The sequence below is a fragment of the Pimephales promelas genome, chromosome 21, assembly GCF_988280905.1.
Source record: "Pimephales promelas chromosome 21, fPimPro1.hap1.1, whole genome shotgun sequence".
NCBI classification, from domain to species: Eukaryota; Metazoa; Chordata; class Actinopteri; order Cypriniformes; family Leuciscidae; genus Pimephales; species Pimephales promelas.
Genome location: NC_142789.1, coordinates 9,908,100 through 9,928,990, shown reverse-complemented (window position 1 = coordinate 9,928,990; position 20,891 = coordinate 9,908,100). Strand labels below are relative to the sequence as shown.

Genomic DNA, 20,891 nt, shown 5'->3' with positions numbered 1-20,891 from the left:
TCCATTGTATCAAATTATTAATTTCAATGTAAGTACATAGTACTTAAAGACACTTAATATAAAGAGGGACCCAATATTCTCTCAAAAATACAAACATGTACATAAATGTTGCTCACATATTATGGTAGCCCTGTTTGTGCTAAATATAGTGTAATTTCATCTGTGCCATTAATATGTTTATAAGCAACTGAAAACAGTACAAATGTCAGGGCATGTCAGAACATCAAGGACCCCAAATACACCTTGGTCCCCAGGGGGTTGATGTGGTGTGACAAACAAATAAAGTTTGTTAAAGTTTAAACAGTGTTAACATTTGTTAAGTTTTTTTTAACAGTGTTAAGTTTGTAAATGTTAAACAGTGTTAACATTTACAACAAGCTTTCATTTGTTAACATTAGATCACTGCATTAGTTCATGAACTAACACATTTATTAATCATGGTTAACATTAATTTCAGCATTTACTAATACATTACTACAATTAAAAGTTGTATTTGTTAACATTATTTAATGGACATGAGATTAACAAACAATGAACAGTTGTATTTTTATTAAAAAAAAAAACATTAAATAGATTAATAAATACAAAAGAATTGCCCATTGAAGTGAGCCATAATCCTCTGGAGGTCTTTTCCTAGCTTGTCAGATGCACCATAAATGTTGGTATAGTATGTAAAAAAGGAGCATTCCTTTTGTAAGCTAAATAAAGTATTTATTGTACAAAAAAGTGATCAAACAACAAACAAGGACAGAAATAATGATGAACAAATTTTCTTCTTTGCAATGAAAACCAAACTACTATAATTCATTTCTCTACACAATATAAAGAGTGGCTGAACATGACTGAAAAGAGTAAGTAAATCTTCAAAGCAGAGAGTCTTTCAACACTGTGTAATGTAAAATGTTTTCATTTTGATTTTTTTTCTCACATTTACAGATCAAAATTATATTTCCCCCCACATATTTTATGACAAAAAACTTTGAGAACATTATATTATACAGAGGTTTCAAATCGTAAAACTTAGGGTGATGGCTTGTGATCTCCATATGAAGAGTTCAGATGCAAAAGCCTCTAAATGCCATTTGAAATTTTCTTCTTTAATGATGATTTTTTATCAAACTTGTATATTTAAGTTCAGTAATTTCACTTAAATAACAATTAATAGGTAATTATCATTGCCATTTAAGTGAAATTACTGAACTTAAATATACAAGTTAGATAAAAATCATCATTAAAGAAGAACATTTAAAATGGCATTTAGAGGCTTTTGCATCTGAACTCTTCATATACTTACCATACTTTCTTTGTGTCCTTAAAGGACTTTAATATAGAGACCCTGTGGTATTTTAGAAGACTTGTACATTGTTCAAATAATATTGTTCTAAAAAACATTGACAGAGTAGTCATAATGTTTTAAACAACATTGACAAAACTGAAATGGCAAGAGTAAAAAAATGATGATGTGATTACATGCATTTGTATTTTGACCATTAAAATAGAGGATTTTGGCTCTTGAGATATTATAAAATTTGTCAATTTTCATTTCATAGCAAGACTTAAAACTGTTTGATGAGGTAGTTTTTAATTATTTTGTGATTGATTTAGTTTTCAGTAGAGATAGTTACTGAAAATGACTAACTGATCATTACTTTTGTAACCTGCATTCTCATGATGCATGGGCACTTTTATTTGAGCCACAAACAATAGCTGAAACTTTAGAACTTAATGAGGTGTCATCTAGTGTGCTAAGGCTTTAGAATTCAGTTTTATGGATTTCATAAGATTAAAAAAAAAGAACCTATTTAAACAACAGGCTTAGACCAGTTTTGACATTTTAGATATGGTTTGTCTTAGAGCGGGGAACCATTAGTCGCTGCTTTTAGCAGAATGATTTCAAAGATGATAAAAACAGATACAGTATTATGGATGGATCCTAAACTCCTTAGACATTTTCAGTTATTAAAATCCATCTACAAATTCTTGTTCTTGACAAGGTCAAATACAAATGGAGACAAAAACATGATTCCTCTTGCCATTTACTTCACATAGTGCAAAATTTATTGTTGGGAAGTGGAGTGCCCAAACTAATCTTTTACCCTTCAGCACCATCCCACCCCACCCCCTTTATTCTTCTCTGTTACATACATATATTACTTTGATTTATTGTAAGAAGGCTCCTCCTTTATCCAACATAATAGTGCTTTTGTTTTCAACAAAGGAACATCTTTGAAGAATAGAAAAAGTTCCCTTTTGATTGGGTTCTAGTACTGCATCCTAGGGGGAATGCATCCGGCATGTGTGAATCCGGTGTCTGAATCACATATCTAAAAGGGACAACTGAATTGGCCGGCAACAACCTATGACGTCATTACTGGTGTGACCGTGAGTATCAAAGGGCGCCTGAGGAACACGTTATCCTCCTCTTTGTCTTCAGGATCCGTTTGTTTGAAGTAGGCCCCTACGTGCATGAAGGAGCATGCATGTTTTGTTCTCAAGGGAGACTGAGTTTATTATAATAGTTTTTTATTTTTATGCCTAAACCAGAAGGAGCTCTCTTGACTGCAATTAGTACAAAACTCTGCAGACAGAATTTTAACACATACAAATAGTGGGTCTCACATATCCCCAATCCTAAAAGAACTTCATTGGTTACCAGTGTCTTATAGGATAAATTTTAAAATTTTGGTTTTAGTTTTCAGAGCTTTACATGGCCAGGCTCCCCCCTACATTAGTGACCTAATTCAGTGTTATGCCCCTGTGCGTGCTCTGAGGTCTGTGAATCAGAACCTGCTGACGGTTCCACGCACTCGCTACCGTACTAGAGGTGACCGATCTTTTCAGGCAGTTGCATTTGTGTGGAATGTATTTGACTAGGTATACGTATGCATTCATGGGAGGAGTCACACAAGAACTTTTCCTCTTTGGGCTCCTATTGTTGGCTCAAATATAGCTACTGCTCAATGTGTTGTTTCTAGTTAGAGGCAGAAAGAGTGTAGTAGTCAATATAATATCAATAATGGGGTTGTGGGAAGTTATGGCCTGTGCCACATAGAGATTGTGATCTGGTTTGAGCCTTCTGTTTCACATTTTATCTCTACGGTGAGGCAAAGAAATCATAAGAGAAACCATAGTCGGCCCACATTTATCCTTTTATCACAATAGAATAAGTAAATGAAAAGGGATTGCATGAGCATGGAGATGTCAATGCCCCCATACTGTTTTTCATTGGTTGAGGCCTCATTGAAGGCTCTGATCCTGCCAGTTACATTTTTATGATACTACATCACTCCTGAACGGCAGGACATATGCCCCCTCCCCCTAGAGCTCCGTATAGAGAGGACTATCAAGAAGTAGGTGAGCATCCTTGGTGAAACTGTCTTTAGCCTAGAGCTTAATGTGTTAGAGTTCTCTTGAGACCCTCAGAGGTTGTTCTTTTGGTGTAGGTGTGTCGAGTTGTGTAGGCTTCCTCTCGAGTTGTGTAGGAGTCGTTCTGTTGAGGCCCCTGCTCCCTGCAGCTCTTCATAGGTAGTTTTTCAAGATGTGGGGCTTTTTATGAGCTTCCTTGGTAGATCGTCTTCAGTGTAGAGTGAAGTTAGCCCTCTTCTCATTAATGAGTCATTTTTTAGGCTTCCATTCTTAGAGCTCTGCACAGATAATAACACAGGAAAGTCCGTACTGTCTTCAGAGTTAAGTGTCTGAAGTTATGTCTCTTCTTGTTATAAAGAGTAATTTTGGTAGGCCCTAGCTCTCCAGAGCTCTGCTTAGACAGTATTATCATACAGACAGTATGGCTCTTAGAACCTCTTTTGTGAGAATTTCTGCCGTAGAGTGTAGTTAGGCTTCCACTTGTTTTAGAGGGTCATTTTTCGGAGGCCTCCACTCTCTTAGAGAGAGCTACTTACAGACAGCAGTACTGAAGTTGTAGGCTCTTTGAGTGCCTCTTCAGTTAACTGTGTTTAGGGCTGAGTGTCATTAGGCCTCCTCTCGTTTGAGAGAGTCATTCTTCTGAGCTACGCATCAGTATGTTGCCCTCTTGGATGAGACTGTCTCTGGTGTAAAGTGTTGTTTGGCCTCCTCTTATTTTACAGAGGCTTTTTGGTGAGGCCTCCTCTCCTAGAGCTCTGTAAAGACAGTAGCAATAAGCTTTTGAGAAGCCTTCTTGGTCTGAGTGACAACAATGAGAGTGTTGTCTCTCATTCTAGAGAGTCGTCCTGCTGAGGCCTTAGCTCCCCAGGGTTGCACACAGACAGTATTGTCAAAGTGTATGGCTCTTTGGAAATGAGGCTCTTTGATAAGACTGTCTCTGGCAGTGTGGTTAGGCCTCCTTTCGGTTTAGAGAGTAGTTTTTGCTGAGGCTTCTGCTCTTTGAGCTCTGTTTACCTTGTCTGGTTAGTGCTGTAGTACTCCCCTTGCTTTTAACCCTAACCCTAACCCTAACCCTGTAATGCAGAGTACTTTGCTTCCTTGATAGTTATATCAAGCTGAATGACTCCGTGAGCCTCCTTGATGAGCTTTTCTCAAGGTAGAGTCTGGCTAGTACTCTCCTTGCTTTAGAGCAGGGGTCAGGAACCTTTTTTGACCAAAGAGCCATTTTTTTCATTTTTGGTTAATGCATTTTCCAAAAGAGCCACAGTAAAAGAAATATATAATATTATTATTAAAGATGTTTTTTTTTTTCATTAGAAAAAAAAAAAAATTCAAAAACATTAGGCTAATTATTATGTTCATAGACAACTAAAAACAAACAAATATTTAGCAAACAAAGTTTCAATATTAATTGATTTCACTGTGAGGTTGAGTTATCAACTGATGAGCATAAATCCTCTCTGTCCATATATGAGAGAGAGAGAGAGAGAGAGAAAGAGAGAGAGAGAGAGAGAGAGAGTACTTACAGTACTTATACAGCACTTACATCTACTGTGTTAACGTGAATACTCGACTTGGCATTTTGATATATTTCTGTATTTATTTGGCCATTTAGGTGCGCAACCGAAAACAAAGGCTACCATGCTTTTTTGTGTTGTGCTCGGAGCACGCGCACAGCATCATGCCAGTAATTCAGTACTTCGCGATTGCGCTTTTAATATTTATTTTCATTATAAAGCACATCCTGCTCTTTTTTTCTCATTCCTTCATTTTTTGTTATTAATAACTTTAAACAAAAACGTCAACTGAAATCTGCGTGGATTATCAAAAATGCTACACATTTATCATGTGTCATAAAGGGTCTCTGCAGCAAAAGTGAAAGTATTAAAGCTACAATACCTAAGATTTTATGCGCTAGAGGTCGCTACATTCAAAACAACAACGGCTTTGCTTGATGACGACGTGGAGGAACGCGGAATGATGGGAACTGTTGTTTTCAACTCCACCGTGGATAAATCAGTCAGACGGGAATCGAAAATTAGTTGTCATGGATGAGGTAAAGTTCGATTTCTATAAATGTTGCGTTTAATGACATGCTTGTTTTTCATTAAACTGAAATAACCGCAAGAAAAGTAAGGTTTAAAAGTAAATTAGTTATCACAGATAACTATGGTATGGTGGAGAGGGTTTGAAGGGGCATTCAGGTCTCTTGCAAGAAGTTGACGTGGCTGGTCCTCCTTTTTGATAACTTTATAAAAATAAAAAAATCTATTTAATGTACATTTGACACATCTTTTCATGTCGTGTAAGTATTCAACCACAGCTACAGTTTCACAAAATTAATGTTAAGGTGGTTGCACACTGGACGAGAAGCTCAGCGCCGCTTCGCGCCACATCTTTAAAATTCGAACATATTATTCTCTATAAGTGTACACATACCGGCGGCGCCATTCGCCGTCTGTCCGCAGCACCCAGCAACGGCTCAGGACTGTGTTCAAAATCCTGCTGCGCCACAGAGCGCCATTTACATAGTTTTATATAAAATTGTAATTATTTTTGTCTCAAATCGTTGCTAATGGATCCTGACTTCGCCCTATGCTGCAATATGCATTTAGTTTTGGATTAATTTACTGAAATCAGCTGCTTGAATGACAATTACTGATGTTATTAGATTTTTCATGTGAGATTCTCAATTCATTCAGTTAACGGATGCTCTGAGGTAAAGTTTTCAGAATGCAGACTCAGCAACGATTGTATTTAATTGTACAGTACAATCATAACATAGAACAGACATTATCTTCCTTTCATGTCATTAAACATAACAATATTGCTGGCCATACACTGATGAGAAAGTGCACGTCCGGTGTGCGATACCTGGAGTTGTAACGGGATTTGGTTGACCCGTTCGTTGACGTTTGCGTTTATGAGACTTGTCTTTGTCGACAGAACCAGGTGCAATCGCTAAAGAATAATTGTGCTCCATTCCATAACAAATGCGCGAAACAAGCTGACGTTTGTTGCTTGATACCGCACAACTACAACTTCCACATTTGTCCAGGACTACACGCAGTACGAGCGGAAACCGAGGTAATGCGGATATGACGCGATTGACTGGCGACATTTGGAATATTGTAAGTCATCATCTTAACTAAATATATAACACTGGCCTTGTGATTTTGGGATATTTTAATGCAAAAATCTTAGGTATTCCACCTTTAAACTTTATAGCCTTCTTTTACATTGTTGCTGCTTTTCGCCATTAGGCTAAACAAGCTGCAGCTACTTGAATCCCAGTGCAGGAGCTGTGGGTTATCAGAGATAAGTGGTTAGTTGATTGCTCTAATGACTCGCGAGTGCGAACAGCACTGAATATGCACTTTTGCCAGTGCAACATGAATATAATTATTATCATAAACTTTTCATTAATTTCGGTAGACTGTACTACAAGGGAATTGTGACTGGCAGATTTTCTGCAGAGAGCCGATTGAGCCTCTATTGATGTGTCTTATTTTTTTATCGCTCGTTTGTTGGTAAAGGGTGAGAGACCTTGGGAGCCACATGATTTTTGCCAATGCGCCAGGTGTGGCTTGCGAGCCATAGGTTCCCAACCGCTGCTTTAGAGGGTTGTTAGGCAGAGAACTATGCACCCAAGAGCTCAGTGCACTTACATTAACAAGTTGTCAGGCTCTGAGAGCCTGAGCCTATATTGATGTATAGATCCTGGATAGCCCTCTTGGGAGATCTTGGGACCCCGTGTAGAGTCTTTACTTTCCAGGATTGTTGTCTCTGGATTCTGGTGTGAAGTGGTATTGTCTCTAATAATGAAATCCCTTCTCGTTGGGGGCCTCTGTGTTAGTACTAAATCTAGAGATTCTGCTTAGGCAAAACCAGGTGCCCTTTTATACTCATGTCACACTGGTAATGAAATCATAGGCTGTCGCTGTCAATTGTCGCATTTAGATACCACGTGCTTTTGCCACCAGTCATGTCGGAAGCATTTCCCATTGTGTTCTCTAGAGGACGCAGTGTCTCGTCCCCTTTCACAGAGAACCATGGTTACATGAGTAACCTGTGGCGTTTTCTATTCTACCTTTCCCCTTCTCCATCCTTTACTTTTTCAGCACTCCTAAATAAGTTGACTGTACCATTAAAGGTTGGTAAGGGGCAGGAATGATATTTGATTAAATACAGAAAAAAAATTAATGAAATGATTTTCTCTAAATTGCAGACACCGATTTAATAAGTGTCTTATCTACACAGGATAGAGCATTATAGTTGTGATCCACAGTGACATCTGTTCTTTTATGTAATTGTAAATACCTTTGCCAGCATAGGAACCTATACTCAGCTGTATTCATCATAGCTGAAACCTCAGCTGTATTCAGTACAAGTGAATATAGCCATGAACATGTATTATTTTGTTTTACCTTGACACTGATTTATTGATACTAGACTTTTAAGGCAGTTTATATAAGCAGAGATGACATTTCTAAAAATAGCATTCATGTAAAATTATAGTTCATGGGAAACATTATCTTTACACAAATTACTATTTAATTACCGTGTGTGACACATTAGATATGTGTGACATTATCTTTTTAAATAAGCTATTTTTGTTATTTTCGTTAAGATGATTTTGTCCATCGCATATGATGAAACACATTAATATTGCTACAAGCACTATTAGATATGTTCCTTTTTTTCTTGTATAATAATTCCTAATAAAAAATCTTCCTTTCACTTCCCTTTTTTATTTTGCTTTTTACAAAAAAAAAAAGAGGATCAAACTAGTTGTGAATGTGTACCTAGATTACTGAAAATGTCGCACCATAGTGGTAGCAGTGTTAGTGGAGGGGTCGCATGTGTCTGCTGTCATTTTTTCAATGGATAACATTTGCTTTGAAGTACATTAAAAAGACAAGGAGGAAACCTAGAATAAGTCTTAGTATGCTGGCTCAAAATGTAAAATATTTTTCACAACTGAAAGAAGATTGTGTGTGTGTGTGTGTGTGTGTGTGTGTGTGTGTGTGTGCGTGCACGCATGTGCGTGTGTGTCATCTTCCAGTGTGTCCCAACCAGCTGTAATTCAACAAGTTTCCAGCATCAAGTATTTTTTCTGTTCTCTCTAAATGTGTAATACTGCACAAATATATTTCTATTTGAGAATATATTTGTGCAGAGCGGATTGTTTGTAAAATAAAAATTTAGATTTAAATTGAGAAATCGTATTAGGATTTATCCAGGACTGTTCTGCTGGATTTGCGAAAGAAACTACAAATGTTTTTGTTTTCTGTACATTTTGTAGTATTCTTTCCAAAGTATGTAAGGAAAATATAAGGAAATTGTAGAGACATGCAGATTTTATGCATCCCTGACACCCTCCCTCCATCACTTTCCCTTAGCTAAACCATAACCATAACGAACAATTCTATGAACAGCCACAACGGTCCACCACCATTCCTGGGATTTTGCCATGGATTATCTGCTGTTTGTCATTGAAGTAGAGCATGTTTATTGGCGACATCTTTGTGGGTGTGCAGCATGGCCCTGCTGAGCCTCTGGGATTAGCATGCTGCACCAGATGAGTATGTGGGTACTTCTGCATGAACATGTACTCACACTGGCCTGAGCAGTAGTTTGCCTTGTACCGTTTAGGTGCAATGATCCAGTCCCAGCCAAAAGCTTCAAAGTCAACTGTGAGCGGGTAGCGACAACAGCGGGATTCTGTGGAGTGTTCATCACAGTCAAGACCCAGATTCCTTCGTGATCGCTTGGTGGTTTCAAGAACCTTGACCTCCAGGAACGGCTGCTGGAGATTAGGGGAGGAAGAAGACATGCAGAAATGAGTCAAGCCGCTGGGACAAAAAAATGGAAAGTTTTACATGAATGGTTGTAACTCCAAAACTTTTTTGAAACGATTTAGTCCATTTAAATTCGAATCAGGTTTTATCAGCACTTCAGCCTCTTCAGCATTTGAATCAGTACTTTGCACCTTGTATAAACAGGAGACTTAAATGTATGTCAATGACTGCTTTTGATCAGAACGTGTGATGATATTTACGAACTATCACTGAACTATTACATTTCAGTATTTTCCTCACAAAATGGATTTATATAGCTTCAGAATAATTAGAAAAAATGAGCAGATGTATGGACAAATTTTATTGTGGTTATTGTCTTTTTTAGAGTTTAGTTATAAATCACCATCATCTCCTCTTGCATCCTTGTTATGGAAAATAGAAATGAATGAAATTAAACATACTTTATTGTCCCTAGTGGGAAAATTTGGTGTGGATTCCGTATTTAATGTTTTAACATCACCTGTTACTCTTAAAATAATCCTAAAATACATTACACCACAATACAGACACAGAACACCCTTATAGGGAAAAATCACTTGTCCTTATTTAACAATTTGATTGATACAGGCACAAACGAGTATTCTTCCAAAAAAAAAAAAAATTTAACTTCTGAAATAAGAAAACTAGAAGAATGATTAGGAATGCCAAAGCTGTCATTTATTTTCATGGGTGATTCTCTGATGAACAAAAATGTTAAGATTACAACATTTTCTCTGTAACAGAAATCGTCTCAGACCTTTGTAACCTTGGAACGAGACGCTGCGTTTGAGAAGTGGTGGGAATGCCAAATAGGTGAGGTCATGGACCAGGAAACTATAAAGCATCCCTGAAATCAGACTGCGACAGCTTTTGGAAGGCCTGAAGCAAGTCGATCAGGGCATTCAAAAAGTATGGGAACTACTTCTGCTTCCTTTCAAGGGAACTCGAGCTGCGTTTGAGACGTGGTAGGAACCCCATACCCACTATGCTATAGTGACCAATGTCTGTTCTGTGTGAAGTTCTTGCGCACACTTCTTAGCAAGCAACCTAGCCCCTGGAGTGGAGAGGTCTAGGTCATAAAACCTGACAAATGGATGCGGAGAGGAGCAGTCTGCCGCATTACAAATGTCAAGAAGGGAAACACCTGAAATTAAAGCCATAGAGCCCACCATACTCCTCGTAGAATAGGCCCGCAGAGCCATATGTGAAGGCTGTCCGGCCGCTTCATGAGCCAATGAGATAGCCTCAACTATCCATTTGCTCATTACCTATTTAGATGCAGGGCACCCTCTCTTGAGTGACCCAAAGCAGACAAATAACTGCTCAGACTTACGCCACAGGGCAGCTCTGTGAACGTAGGCGTCCAATGGCTGAACTGGACATAACAGATTAAGTTGTTTGGCTCAAAGGGAGCCAAAGCCAGACCCTCAAGTACAATGGCCAAATCCCAAACCGGTGGTCTAGAGTGCAGTGCAGGTCTCAACCTCAATGTACCAAGGAGAAAACAAGTAATTAGAGGATGTCTCCCAATAGAATTACCCCCCAGAGGGGTGTGGTAGGCCGATATAGCCGCCACATCAACCTTTAAGGTAGAAGGAGATAACCAGCAGAGAAACGGTCTTAAAAAGAAATCAAGAACTGTACCAACAGGGCAGTTAACAGGATCTAGGTGACGTTCACCACACCAGGTGGAGAATAATATCCATTTCAATGCATATAGTTTTCTCATGGAAGGAGCTCTGGATTGGAGAATGGTCTCAAAGACCTCAGTTGAGAGACCGGATTCTGTGAGCCGGGTCCCCTCAGAGGCCAGGCCCAGAGTTTCTACAAATCTGGACGAGGGTGAAATATCATGCCCCCTGCTTGGGACAGCAGGTCCCTCCTGAGCGGAATCTCCATGGGAGAGCCGTCCAGAAGGGGCACTAAGTCCGAGAACCAAACTCGGGTCGGACAGTAAAGGTAGTAGCAGACGGGCCCCTACCCGCCGAACCCTCACCAGAACCCCCGGAAGCATGTATATATAGAACGTACAGATGCAGCCTTAGCCACACCTGCACCATAGCACCTTGCTCAAGAGGAGCTGGGTGCATCAGGGAGAACCACATGGTACAATGGGTTGAATCTGATGATACGAAAAGGTCGACTTGAGCTTGACCAAACTTCTCCCAAAGGAGCTCCACAACCTCCGGGTGAAGTCTTCATTCCCCAAGCCTCAGCCCCTGTCTCGACGGGATATCCGCTACCACATTCTGATGTCCCGGAATATATACTGCCCTGAGTGACAGCAATTTCCCATGGGCCTGCTTGCAAAGGTGACGTGACCTCAGACCCCCATGATGGTTTATATAGGAAACCACCGATGTGTTGTCTGAGCGGACCAACACATGAACGGCCCCTCAGGTCTGGCAGGAAGGATTTGAGAGCTCGAAATACCGCCATCATCTCCAAATGATTTATGTGCCAGGAACATTGATGGTCCTGCCAAAGACCTTGCACCGAGCGGCCACTCATGACCCCCCCCCCCCCCCCCCAATCCCGTGAGGGAAGTATCCGTCGATACCATGACGCGACGACAAGAAGCCCCCAGCACTGGGCCCCCAACCTTGGGCGAGGAACCAAGGTTTCTTCCACATGAGCAAGGCACTTAGTCATTGCCGCGTGACCTTGATCTTGCGGAATGGATTTCCCCTTGGAGAAAACCCCTTGGTTCTGAGCCACAAAGTGATTACGTTGAAACTGTTTTACAGTGAGTGACTGGTCTAGTTTTACATTCTTTATGGCTGTGAGAATCGCAGAAATACGTGCAGGAGACAGATGAGCTTGCATTGTGGTCAAATCCCATATTACACCTACAGTAGGTAGACAACCAGAATGTGGTTTTTACCGCCGCAGGTTTGCCGCGGCGGTAAAAGTTGAGGTGTATTTGCTGCCTTTGGCCGCTAAGAGGCGCTACAATCACAGACTTTGAAAAGTGTCCGTTTTTTGTGTAATCTTCAGCTGCGCTGCGGCTCTTTCAGAGCGATTGAAAGATGATAGCAGATTAATTCAAGTGAAACGTTGTTAAATTAATTAATTAATCACAATACTGAAATTAAATTGAAAAGATAATGAAACCTTAAAACATTGCAGTCGAAACATATTAGGTACATCAATGAGGCTTTACAATCGTTTAAGACAACATTGCGATAGCTGTGTGGTTAACACATCATCCTCAACCTTGCGATAGCTGTCTGGTTAACGCATCATCCTCAACCTCATCGACTTCCAAACGACGCGAGATCGAACCTCGTTACATGCTGTTGGCCGACAGCTTTTATGTTTTAGCCTACCGTTCTTGAAGCTTAAATAGATAGCTGTTTATTAGCGAGTTTATTAACTGTTTATTTAGGCCTACTTATAGTGTCCGACTTAATTTGCCACTTCTCATTGAGAGCTGAGGTAGCAGATAAATTCAAGGTTAACACTCTAGCCTGTAAGGGGTGGGACATGTCCCTTTTTGACAGTGTCGATATTGTCCCCACCACTTTTGAAAGCTAACCGCATTCGTTTCATTCATCTAGCGCTGCAATGTGTTGTCTTCAATCGGACGCACGCTGCAATCAGTTGTGGAGGTTTCATTCGTTCCGGTGAAATCACAAATCAATCCGTCCCCTCAGTTTATAAACTGTAGGCTACTCACGGATTCTTAAACTGTTCCCTCGGTTTAACAATTCGTGCCTACGGATTCATAAACCATACCCACGAGTTCCTAATCCGTGTTCTCAGATTTGTAAACCGTTTGTAAATCTGTACCCACAAATTCATAAACTGTGCCCACGCTTTCGCAATCCGTACTCGCGGGTTTGTGGCTCGTCCCCGAGAATGTGCCGCATGATTCAAACAGGCCTCCTGTTTAGATGCGGGATGCATTGTTTTTAAAAGGACTCTTACTTACAAAAAAATAAATAAATAAATATAGCCTAACACAAACACAAAGTTATAGGCCTATACAAATAAAACATTCATAAATTGTTTTATGATTAACATATTCCTTTTTTAAGTGAACTCATTTAAAGTTATAAACGCAAATAATAGGCCTAATAATAATATGCTATTATTATTACATTTAGGCTACATAGGCCTACTGCATTTAGATAGGCCTATAAGACGCTTTTATCAAAAAAAGAAAAAAGAAAAAAAGAAACAAAGCAATTCGTCAAATGTCAGTCATAATACAGGTTAGACAATAATAAAACAGGGCTGAGATTATCACAAATAGGCCTAAACACAAGATTTTGACGCATAGGCTATCCAAATGTTTGTGCACAAAAAAATAAATAACATTGACTTTTTGCCTTTATTAAACATTTAAAATATTCGCAAATTAATATGAAAAAAAAATAGATTTTACTTTCTAAAAACTATATTTTGCAGTGCTAAATGAGAAGAGCATGTCTCGGGAAGCATAGAGTGAGATGATTTATAGGTGATTTATAGGCTAATCATAATAAATGTGTCTGAAAAATAACGACGTTTTCTTGTTATTGTGAGTTTACACAAATAAAAGTAGTTGCAAATAATTACGTATTTTTTTCCCGCTAGATTATTTTAAATTGTTCCACTGTTGATAACATGCAAGTGTTTGCGGCCGCGGCAGTGACATGCATGTGCGCGCTTCACACAAACAGTTGGATATGCTTAAAAACCTGTTTGTTTGTTAGAATCTTAGCCCATTATTATTGTCTAAGACTGACATTTGACGAATTGCTTTGTTCTTTTTTTGTGGATTAAAAAGCGTCTTCTAAATAGGGTAGCCTAAATGCATTTTGATTTGTTAGCTAATTATTATTTACGTTTATTACTATGAATGAGTTCACCGAAGACAGTAATATATTTAACATAAAATAATTTTAAACTTATAAACAAACCTTTTGCAGTTTTTGAACTGTGTGTTATTATTAGCCTATTTTATTTTTATTTTTTCGCTTATTATAGTAGGCTACTGAGCTTTTTCCTCTAAAAATTTACTTTAAAGATAAAAGTATCCTAAATGTATTTTTTTTTTTAAATACAAGAAATTATCCATTTTAAAAAAGGATTTTAAAAACAATGCAATGCATCCCGCATCTAAACAGGAGGCCTGGTTGAATCATGCGGCACACTCTGGGGGACGAGCCACAAATCCGAGTCCGGATTGCGAAAGCGTGGGCACGGTTTATGAATTTTTGGGCACAGATTGCAAAAACTGAGGGCACGGTTTAAAAATCTAAGAGCACGGATTAGGAACTCGTGGGTACAGTTTATTAATCCGTTGTGATAAAGTGCAGTTATGTTTCTAACGTGTTTTGGAGCAATTGAATGCCTTCAAACAAAAGCTACCGAGGAATCGTCAAGAAAAGTAAAGGCCAGTTTTAAAGTTTCACAAAAAATGAACCATGTTCAATTTGTAGCCTATAGCCTACATTGTTCTTGAATTGTTCGAAGAAAAAACGACATACTAGAAACGCCAGCCATCTCAGGAGCTGCTTTGATTAGGTACGCTCATAGCGTTTAAAAAAACGCGGTGCTCCCATTGAAAACAATTGAAAACATATACGCCAGGCGTGTGGAAAAACACTTTGGTGGATACACGGCCTTTCAAGTGGGGGAGGGTGCATATTTGCATTTGAATGTTGTGTTACATTCTAAAACATTTAACGTGTGACGCACACACACAACTGCACATGCACACACACACACACAGGGCTTACATTCTGTTTGACTGTGTTATTGTTGCAAACATGCTGCTCTAAACTCTAATATACTAGTGTTTTTTTGTCGGTGTCAGCAGCAAAGATAAAGTTGATGATGCTGACTCGCCTTCACAGTGAACGCGCATAGGCCTAAACGCATAGGCTACTTCGAATTAGCCTACTTACGCAGAGAGTTGCCAATTTATTTTCGTTTTTAAATGTTTTGTTTTAAAGTAGACATTTAAAGCTTTCTAGTTCTCGCAGGCAAGAATCGCGGTGTTTCGGTTATGAGACACGCTCCAGTTCACACACGCGCCTCTGTGTCCTGATTATAGCCTATTGTCTGATATTTACTTATAATGTGTTAATCCAGTCAATTTGTTGATGAAACATTAATTAACATGAAGATAGAATTTATCTGAAACGAAATTTACAAGCTTTCTACAAAACAAAACTTAATTGGTGGTCAAAATCATGTCTGACCCACAAATATTTTCCGATATATTGGGTAGCTTTAGATCCTATCTTACTCATCTCATGCGGTTCACTTTTCATATAGCCTACTCAACATAGACGAAATAATAAAAATAAGTAACATAATATTATTAAACATAAATGCGTTTATTTAGCGTTTTGAAAAAAAAAAAGAAAAAAAAAACTTTTAATTTATCATTAACAATATTGTTGTTTGACTTAATAATCATTGTTCAACATGTTCAGACTGAACCAATAAAACATTTAATTTGAATATTCACAAAATGTGTGGGTCTAGGTAAAAAATGTAGTTTTCCTAAAAACTATTGAAATGGATTTATAGTGTTTTGGAATACAAGCAAAAAAAAAAAACAACTAAATGGTGTAGGCTACTGTAACAGTTTTAGAACTAGACAAATCTTTCTGCATACCTAAATATAAAGTTTAACTACAATTATCCATGTTGAATCGGACTTCGAACCCATGTCATTATCATGTTCTAACCGTAAGTTCTACCACTCGGCCATGTGTTCACTCACGGGAAAATGCCCAATGTTTCTCCAGTGAGTATTCGCTCAGATGAGCAGGAAAAAGTTTTGTGGTTAACCTATTGTAAGTGTAAGCCGACTTTACACGAAAACGTACACCTTTTAAAGTTTAAAAGATGATTTTATTTTAGCTGTTATGAGAAAAATAAATTCAAACCGCCGCGTTTGTCGAACACAATTAATGCCAGAATAAAACCTGATTTTAGAATATAGGGCTACACTGGGCGTGGTGTGTCAAAAAATACTCAATTATAAACTTCAATATTTCGTTCAAAACCACCTCAAAACAATTCGTGACATTTTAAATAGTCGTGAATCAATGTATTAAGGCCACTGAAACTGAAACTGACATCTCTCAATACAGGAGCAGAAGCGCTGGTTCTGATTTTATTATTTGTTGTTTAAACATGCGTGTTGCATATTTAAAAATAAATATATATATATGCTATATATTGGTCTAGGCTAATTATAGCATTGATTACTGTGGAGGGGGGATATTTTTTTAATTCTACATGATGGAACCCCATTAAGTTTTATTTTCTATATTTTTTGCATAACTGCTTTTGAAGATGTATATTCAGTCAATCTGTTGGAAGAGATTTGTTCCTTAGTGTAAAATAGAAATGCATGGTTATTTCATTTTATAAATATAAGCAAAAAAAAAAAAAAACTAAATGGAGTTTTAGAACAAATCTTTCTGCATTAATAGCCTAAATATAAAATACAACTACTGTAAGTTTGATCAAGCTTCGAAACCATGTGTTTGGAATGGTAGAACCGTAGGCCTATGTTCTACCATTCAGCCATATGTTCGCTCTCATGAGAAAGAAAAAGGTTTGTTGTTATGCCTATTGTGAATGTAGGCCTGGGCTACTTTAGGCTACATGAAAAAGGAGACCTCTTACAGTTTTAAAATATGATTTTATTATAGCTGTGATGAGAAAAATAAATTCAAGTGAGCACCGCCGCGTTTGTCGAAGAATATTAAGGCCACTGAAACTGAAACGCGCGCTGCATGTTATGTCTCAATACAGGCGCAGAAGCGCTGGTTCAGATTTTATTAGGCTATTTGTTGTTTAAACGTGCGTGTTGCATATTTAATATATATATATATATATATGTATATGTAGGCTATATGTATATATACACATATTTGATATTGTCTTAGAGGGGGAAATACCCACCGGCAATTCGCAACTTGCTTAGCTTGGTTATGTTTTTTTTTTTGTTTTTTTTTTTTGTTTGTTTTTTTTAAATCTACATGGAATTTTTTTTTTTTTTTACATAACTGCTTTTGAAGATGTAAATTCAGTCAATCTATTGGAAGAGATTTGTTCCTTAAATGTAAAATAGAAATGCAAGGTAATTTTATGTTTACGCGGGATTTGAAACAGTGTCATCAAAATAAGTGTACCAAAGTTCTACCACTCGACCACGACTTTTCTCACTGACAAAAGCCGTTCAGCAGTCAGTGTGTGCGGTGCGCACGCGAGAGAAGCGCTCTTCAGTCTTTGCATTCCTCAATAGCGTCATTGGGCAGCACTTTAATTATTTTCGCTGACTGCGAGATAGGCCTATTTTAACTTTTGATTAATAAAATGTTCTCCTATAGCCTAAAAGTTTATATTCTAGTTAAAGCTATATTCCATTTAAAATGTAGGCTACATACGTTTTGCTTTCGCTTAATGTCCCTTTGCGCCACCTGGTGGTCATTTCTCCACCGACTTTGAAATACTGCTGGTTTATTTTTGCCGCGGTAGATTTACCGCGGCACTTGCCGCGGCGGTAAACGACATTCTGGTTGTCCACCTACTGTAGAAAAGTGGTCCTCTTAGCGGGTAAGAGTACACTCTTTCGGTGTTGAGCCGCAACCCCAACCTCTTTATGTGGGACAGAACGAAATCTAATTGCCGAACTGCCAATTGCTCGTATTGAGCTAAAATCAACCAATCGTCGAAATAATTTAATATGTGAATGCCCTGGAGTCTCAAAGGAACCAGTGCTGCATCCACGCATCCCTTTGCCTTTAATATTGTAAAGATTTAACGACAAATGACGTTCTGTGGCCACCAGGGCTGCCATAGAACGGCCCACAGATTTGGTCGTCTCCTTGGTGGCCTGGAGAGATAGATCTGTTTGTGCGACACAATTCAACTTTGGCAAAGCCACGCCCTAGAATGTAGATTGACCAATCACAGCGCAGCAAAGAACGAGCTCCCCCAGAGGTCGGACACTTTTTCACAGCGCTCCATTGACTTTCAACACAGGCGTCTCATATTTTTGGTCTATTTTAGTTTTATCCAAAATATGGTTAAACATTGTGCCTCGGGCATTTGTAACACAGATACGCGTTTCCCAGAGAGGTTGGAGGGGGGTGTCCATTTTTTCTCTTCCCAAAACCAGTTTAATCTTTGGATTAAACTGTGTGGATGTCCTCAGTCAGCTAAACCCCGCAAAGATCAACAAGCACATCGTTTTTTTTTACTTCTAACCTTACTGTGAGTTTGAAGTTATACTAGTTAGACCGTTTTATAATGTTTTAGGTTATGATTTCGGTACTCATACCGGTTGTTGATACGCTAGATAGCACACGCTAATAAATACAACGTTATACTCGTGTAGTCCGTTTGCTTTGTAATAGCGATTATAGAAGTGAATAGAGACCTACCCAGCTTTGAATGAACAGTGTTGCTCCCTGATATTGTTAGTCCCAGTCTCCGTCTCGATTAGTAGGAAATGCGGTGGTTCATTTTTTGACTGTGACCGGTAACGTTAACATTATGCTTTTGCCTCTATTTTGGATGCCTTGTTGTTTCTTGCGTTTCACCTGTATGTCTTGAGTATAGCCTTCGCTGCTATAGCCTAGGCTGCTTTGTTAAAGGTCACTTCCTGTTTCCAGCAGGTGGCACCATGACTGTGGGTGAATGTCGGCATGTAGATTTGTTTAGGGCGGGACTGTCAAATGTGTAAAATTTCGTGCAGATCTGGGCATTTACAGCCAAGTTACTACAACTTCCTGTTTCATGGCAAATCATCAACGCCACGGACACGCCCATTGTCCTGTCGACTTCCTGTCGAGTTTAAGGGTATGGGTTCTTGAGGCTTTTTTGTGAGTCTTGATATGATACACGTCCCCGCTAAATTTCGTGCATGTAGGTTGAACGTGGACGAGGGGCTATTTTTTTCCAATTTTCTAGGTGTCGCTAGCGAGCCATTTTGCCACGCCCATCCGCGAAACCCCCAAAATATGAAATTGTTCACCAGTTCTGACATGCGTGCCAAATTTGGTACGTTTTTGAGCATGTTGTGGCCGCGAAAATGGTGCTTACTTTGCAAAAAAAATAATACAAAAAAATAAATAAATAATCCTAACAGTTTCAATAGGGGCCTCGCAACATTAGTGCTCGGGCCATAATTAAAACTGCAAGCAGCGATGGGCGGGCCCTCGCACCTGTAGCGCGTCGGGGTGTGAGGCAGCCACGTTGCATATTCTGGAGCTCAGCCGGTGCGGCTCTGAATTTGCTACGCATCCAATTCACCAAAAAAATTAACGTAAGATTCAAAATGGCCGACTTCCTGTTGGGTTTAGGGCATTGCTCCAAGAGGCTTTTTTGTATGTCTGGACATGATCCATGTGTCACAGAAATTCCGTACATGTAGGTCAAACGTGTGGCGGTGGCTGCTTCGTCACTTCCTGTTGCCAGCAGGTGGTGCTATGACTTTGGATGAAGTCGGCATGTAGATTTGTTCAGGGCGGAACTCTTGTCAAATGTGTAAAATTTCGTGCAGATCTGGGCATTTACAGCCAAGTTACTACAACTTCATGTTTCATGGCGAATCATCGACGCCACGGACACGCCCATTGACGAAAACGTGCAGATAGCACAACTTTACATCGGAAATGCCTTTAGAAGTCACATCAGAAATTTGAAGTCAATCCGACAAAATCTTTAGGAGGAGGCAGTTAAAGTACGTAATGAGTAAATCATCCAAAAATGGCGGTAAAATTAGAAATGGCCAACTTCCTGTTGAGTTTAGGGCATCGCTTCAAGAGACTTTTTTGTGCGTCTGGACATGGTAGATGTACCACAGAAATTTCGTACACGTCGGTCAAACATGCAGCGGGGGCTGCTTCGTTAAAGGTCACTTCCTGTTGCCAGCAGATGGAACTATGACTGTGGGTGAATGACGGCATGTAGATTTGTTCAGGGCGAGACTCTTGTCAAATTTGTGAAATTTTGTGCAGATCTGAGCATTTACAGGCAAGTTACTACAACTTCCTGTTTCATGGCGAATCATCGACGCCACAGACACGCCCATTGACGAAAATGCGCAGATAGCACAAATTTACATTGTCAATGCCTTTAGAAGGCACAGCAGAAATGTGAAGTCGATCCGACTAAATTCCTAGGAGGAGTTTGTTAAAGTACAGAGTGTGTAAATCGTCCCAAAATGGCCACCAAACTCAAAATGGCGGACTTCCTGTCGAGTTTAGGGTAAGGATTCTTGAGGCTTTTTTGTGCGTCTTGATATGATAGACGTCCCCACCAAATTTCGTGCGTGTAGGTTGAACGTGCAGTGGGGGGCTGCTTCATTAAACATCACTTTCTGTGTCCAGCAGGTGGCGCTATGACTGTGGGTGAATGTCGGCATGTAGATTTGTTCAGGGCGGGACTCTTGTCAAATGTGTAAAATTTTGTGCAGATCTGGGCATTTACAGCCAAGTTACTACAACTTCCTGTTCCATGGCGAATCATCGACGTCACGGACACGCCCATCGACGAAAACGCGCAGATAGCACAACTTTACATCGTCAATGCCTTTAGAAAGGACAGCAGAAATTTGAAGTCGATCCGTCTAAATCCCCAGGAGGAGGTTGTTAAAGTATGGAGTGTGTAAATCGTCCCAAAAATGGCCCCCAAATTCAAAATGGCGGACTTCCTGACAAGTTT

The 20,891-nt window shown here is 39.2% G+C and overlaps 1 protein-coding gene across 2 annotated transcripts in view; it reads right to left on the bottom strand.

Moving 5' to 3' along the window:
- Positions 1-1,197: 1,197 nt before the first annotated feature.
- The window catches only part of gdf11 (growth differentiation factor 11), a 234,868-nt gene continuing 215,174 nt past the window's right edge, over positions 1,198-20,891 (bottom strand). The window contains exon 3 of one of the 2 annotated variants that reach the window (XM_089125283.1): positions 1,198-9,175. In XM_089125283.1, the coding sequence (XP_088981409.1) occupies positions 8,795-9,175 (381 nt within the window). In that variant the 3' untranslated portion in view covers positions 1,198-8,794. The remainder of the gene's footprint in view (positions 9,176-20,891) is intronic. The other variant, XM_089125284.1, reaches the window with a different exon arrangement.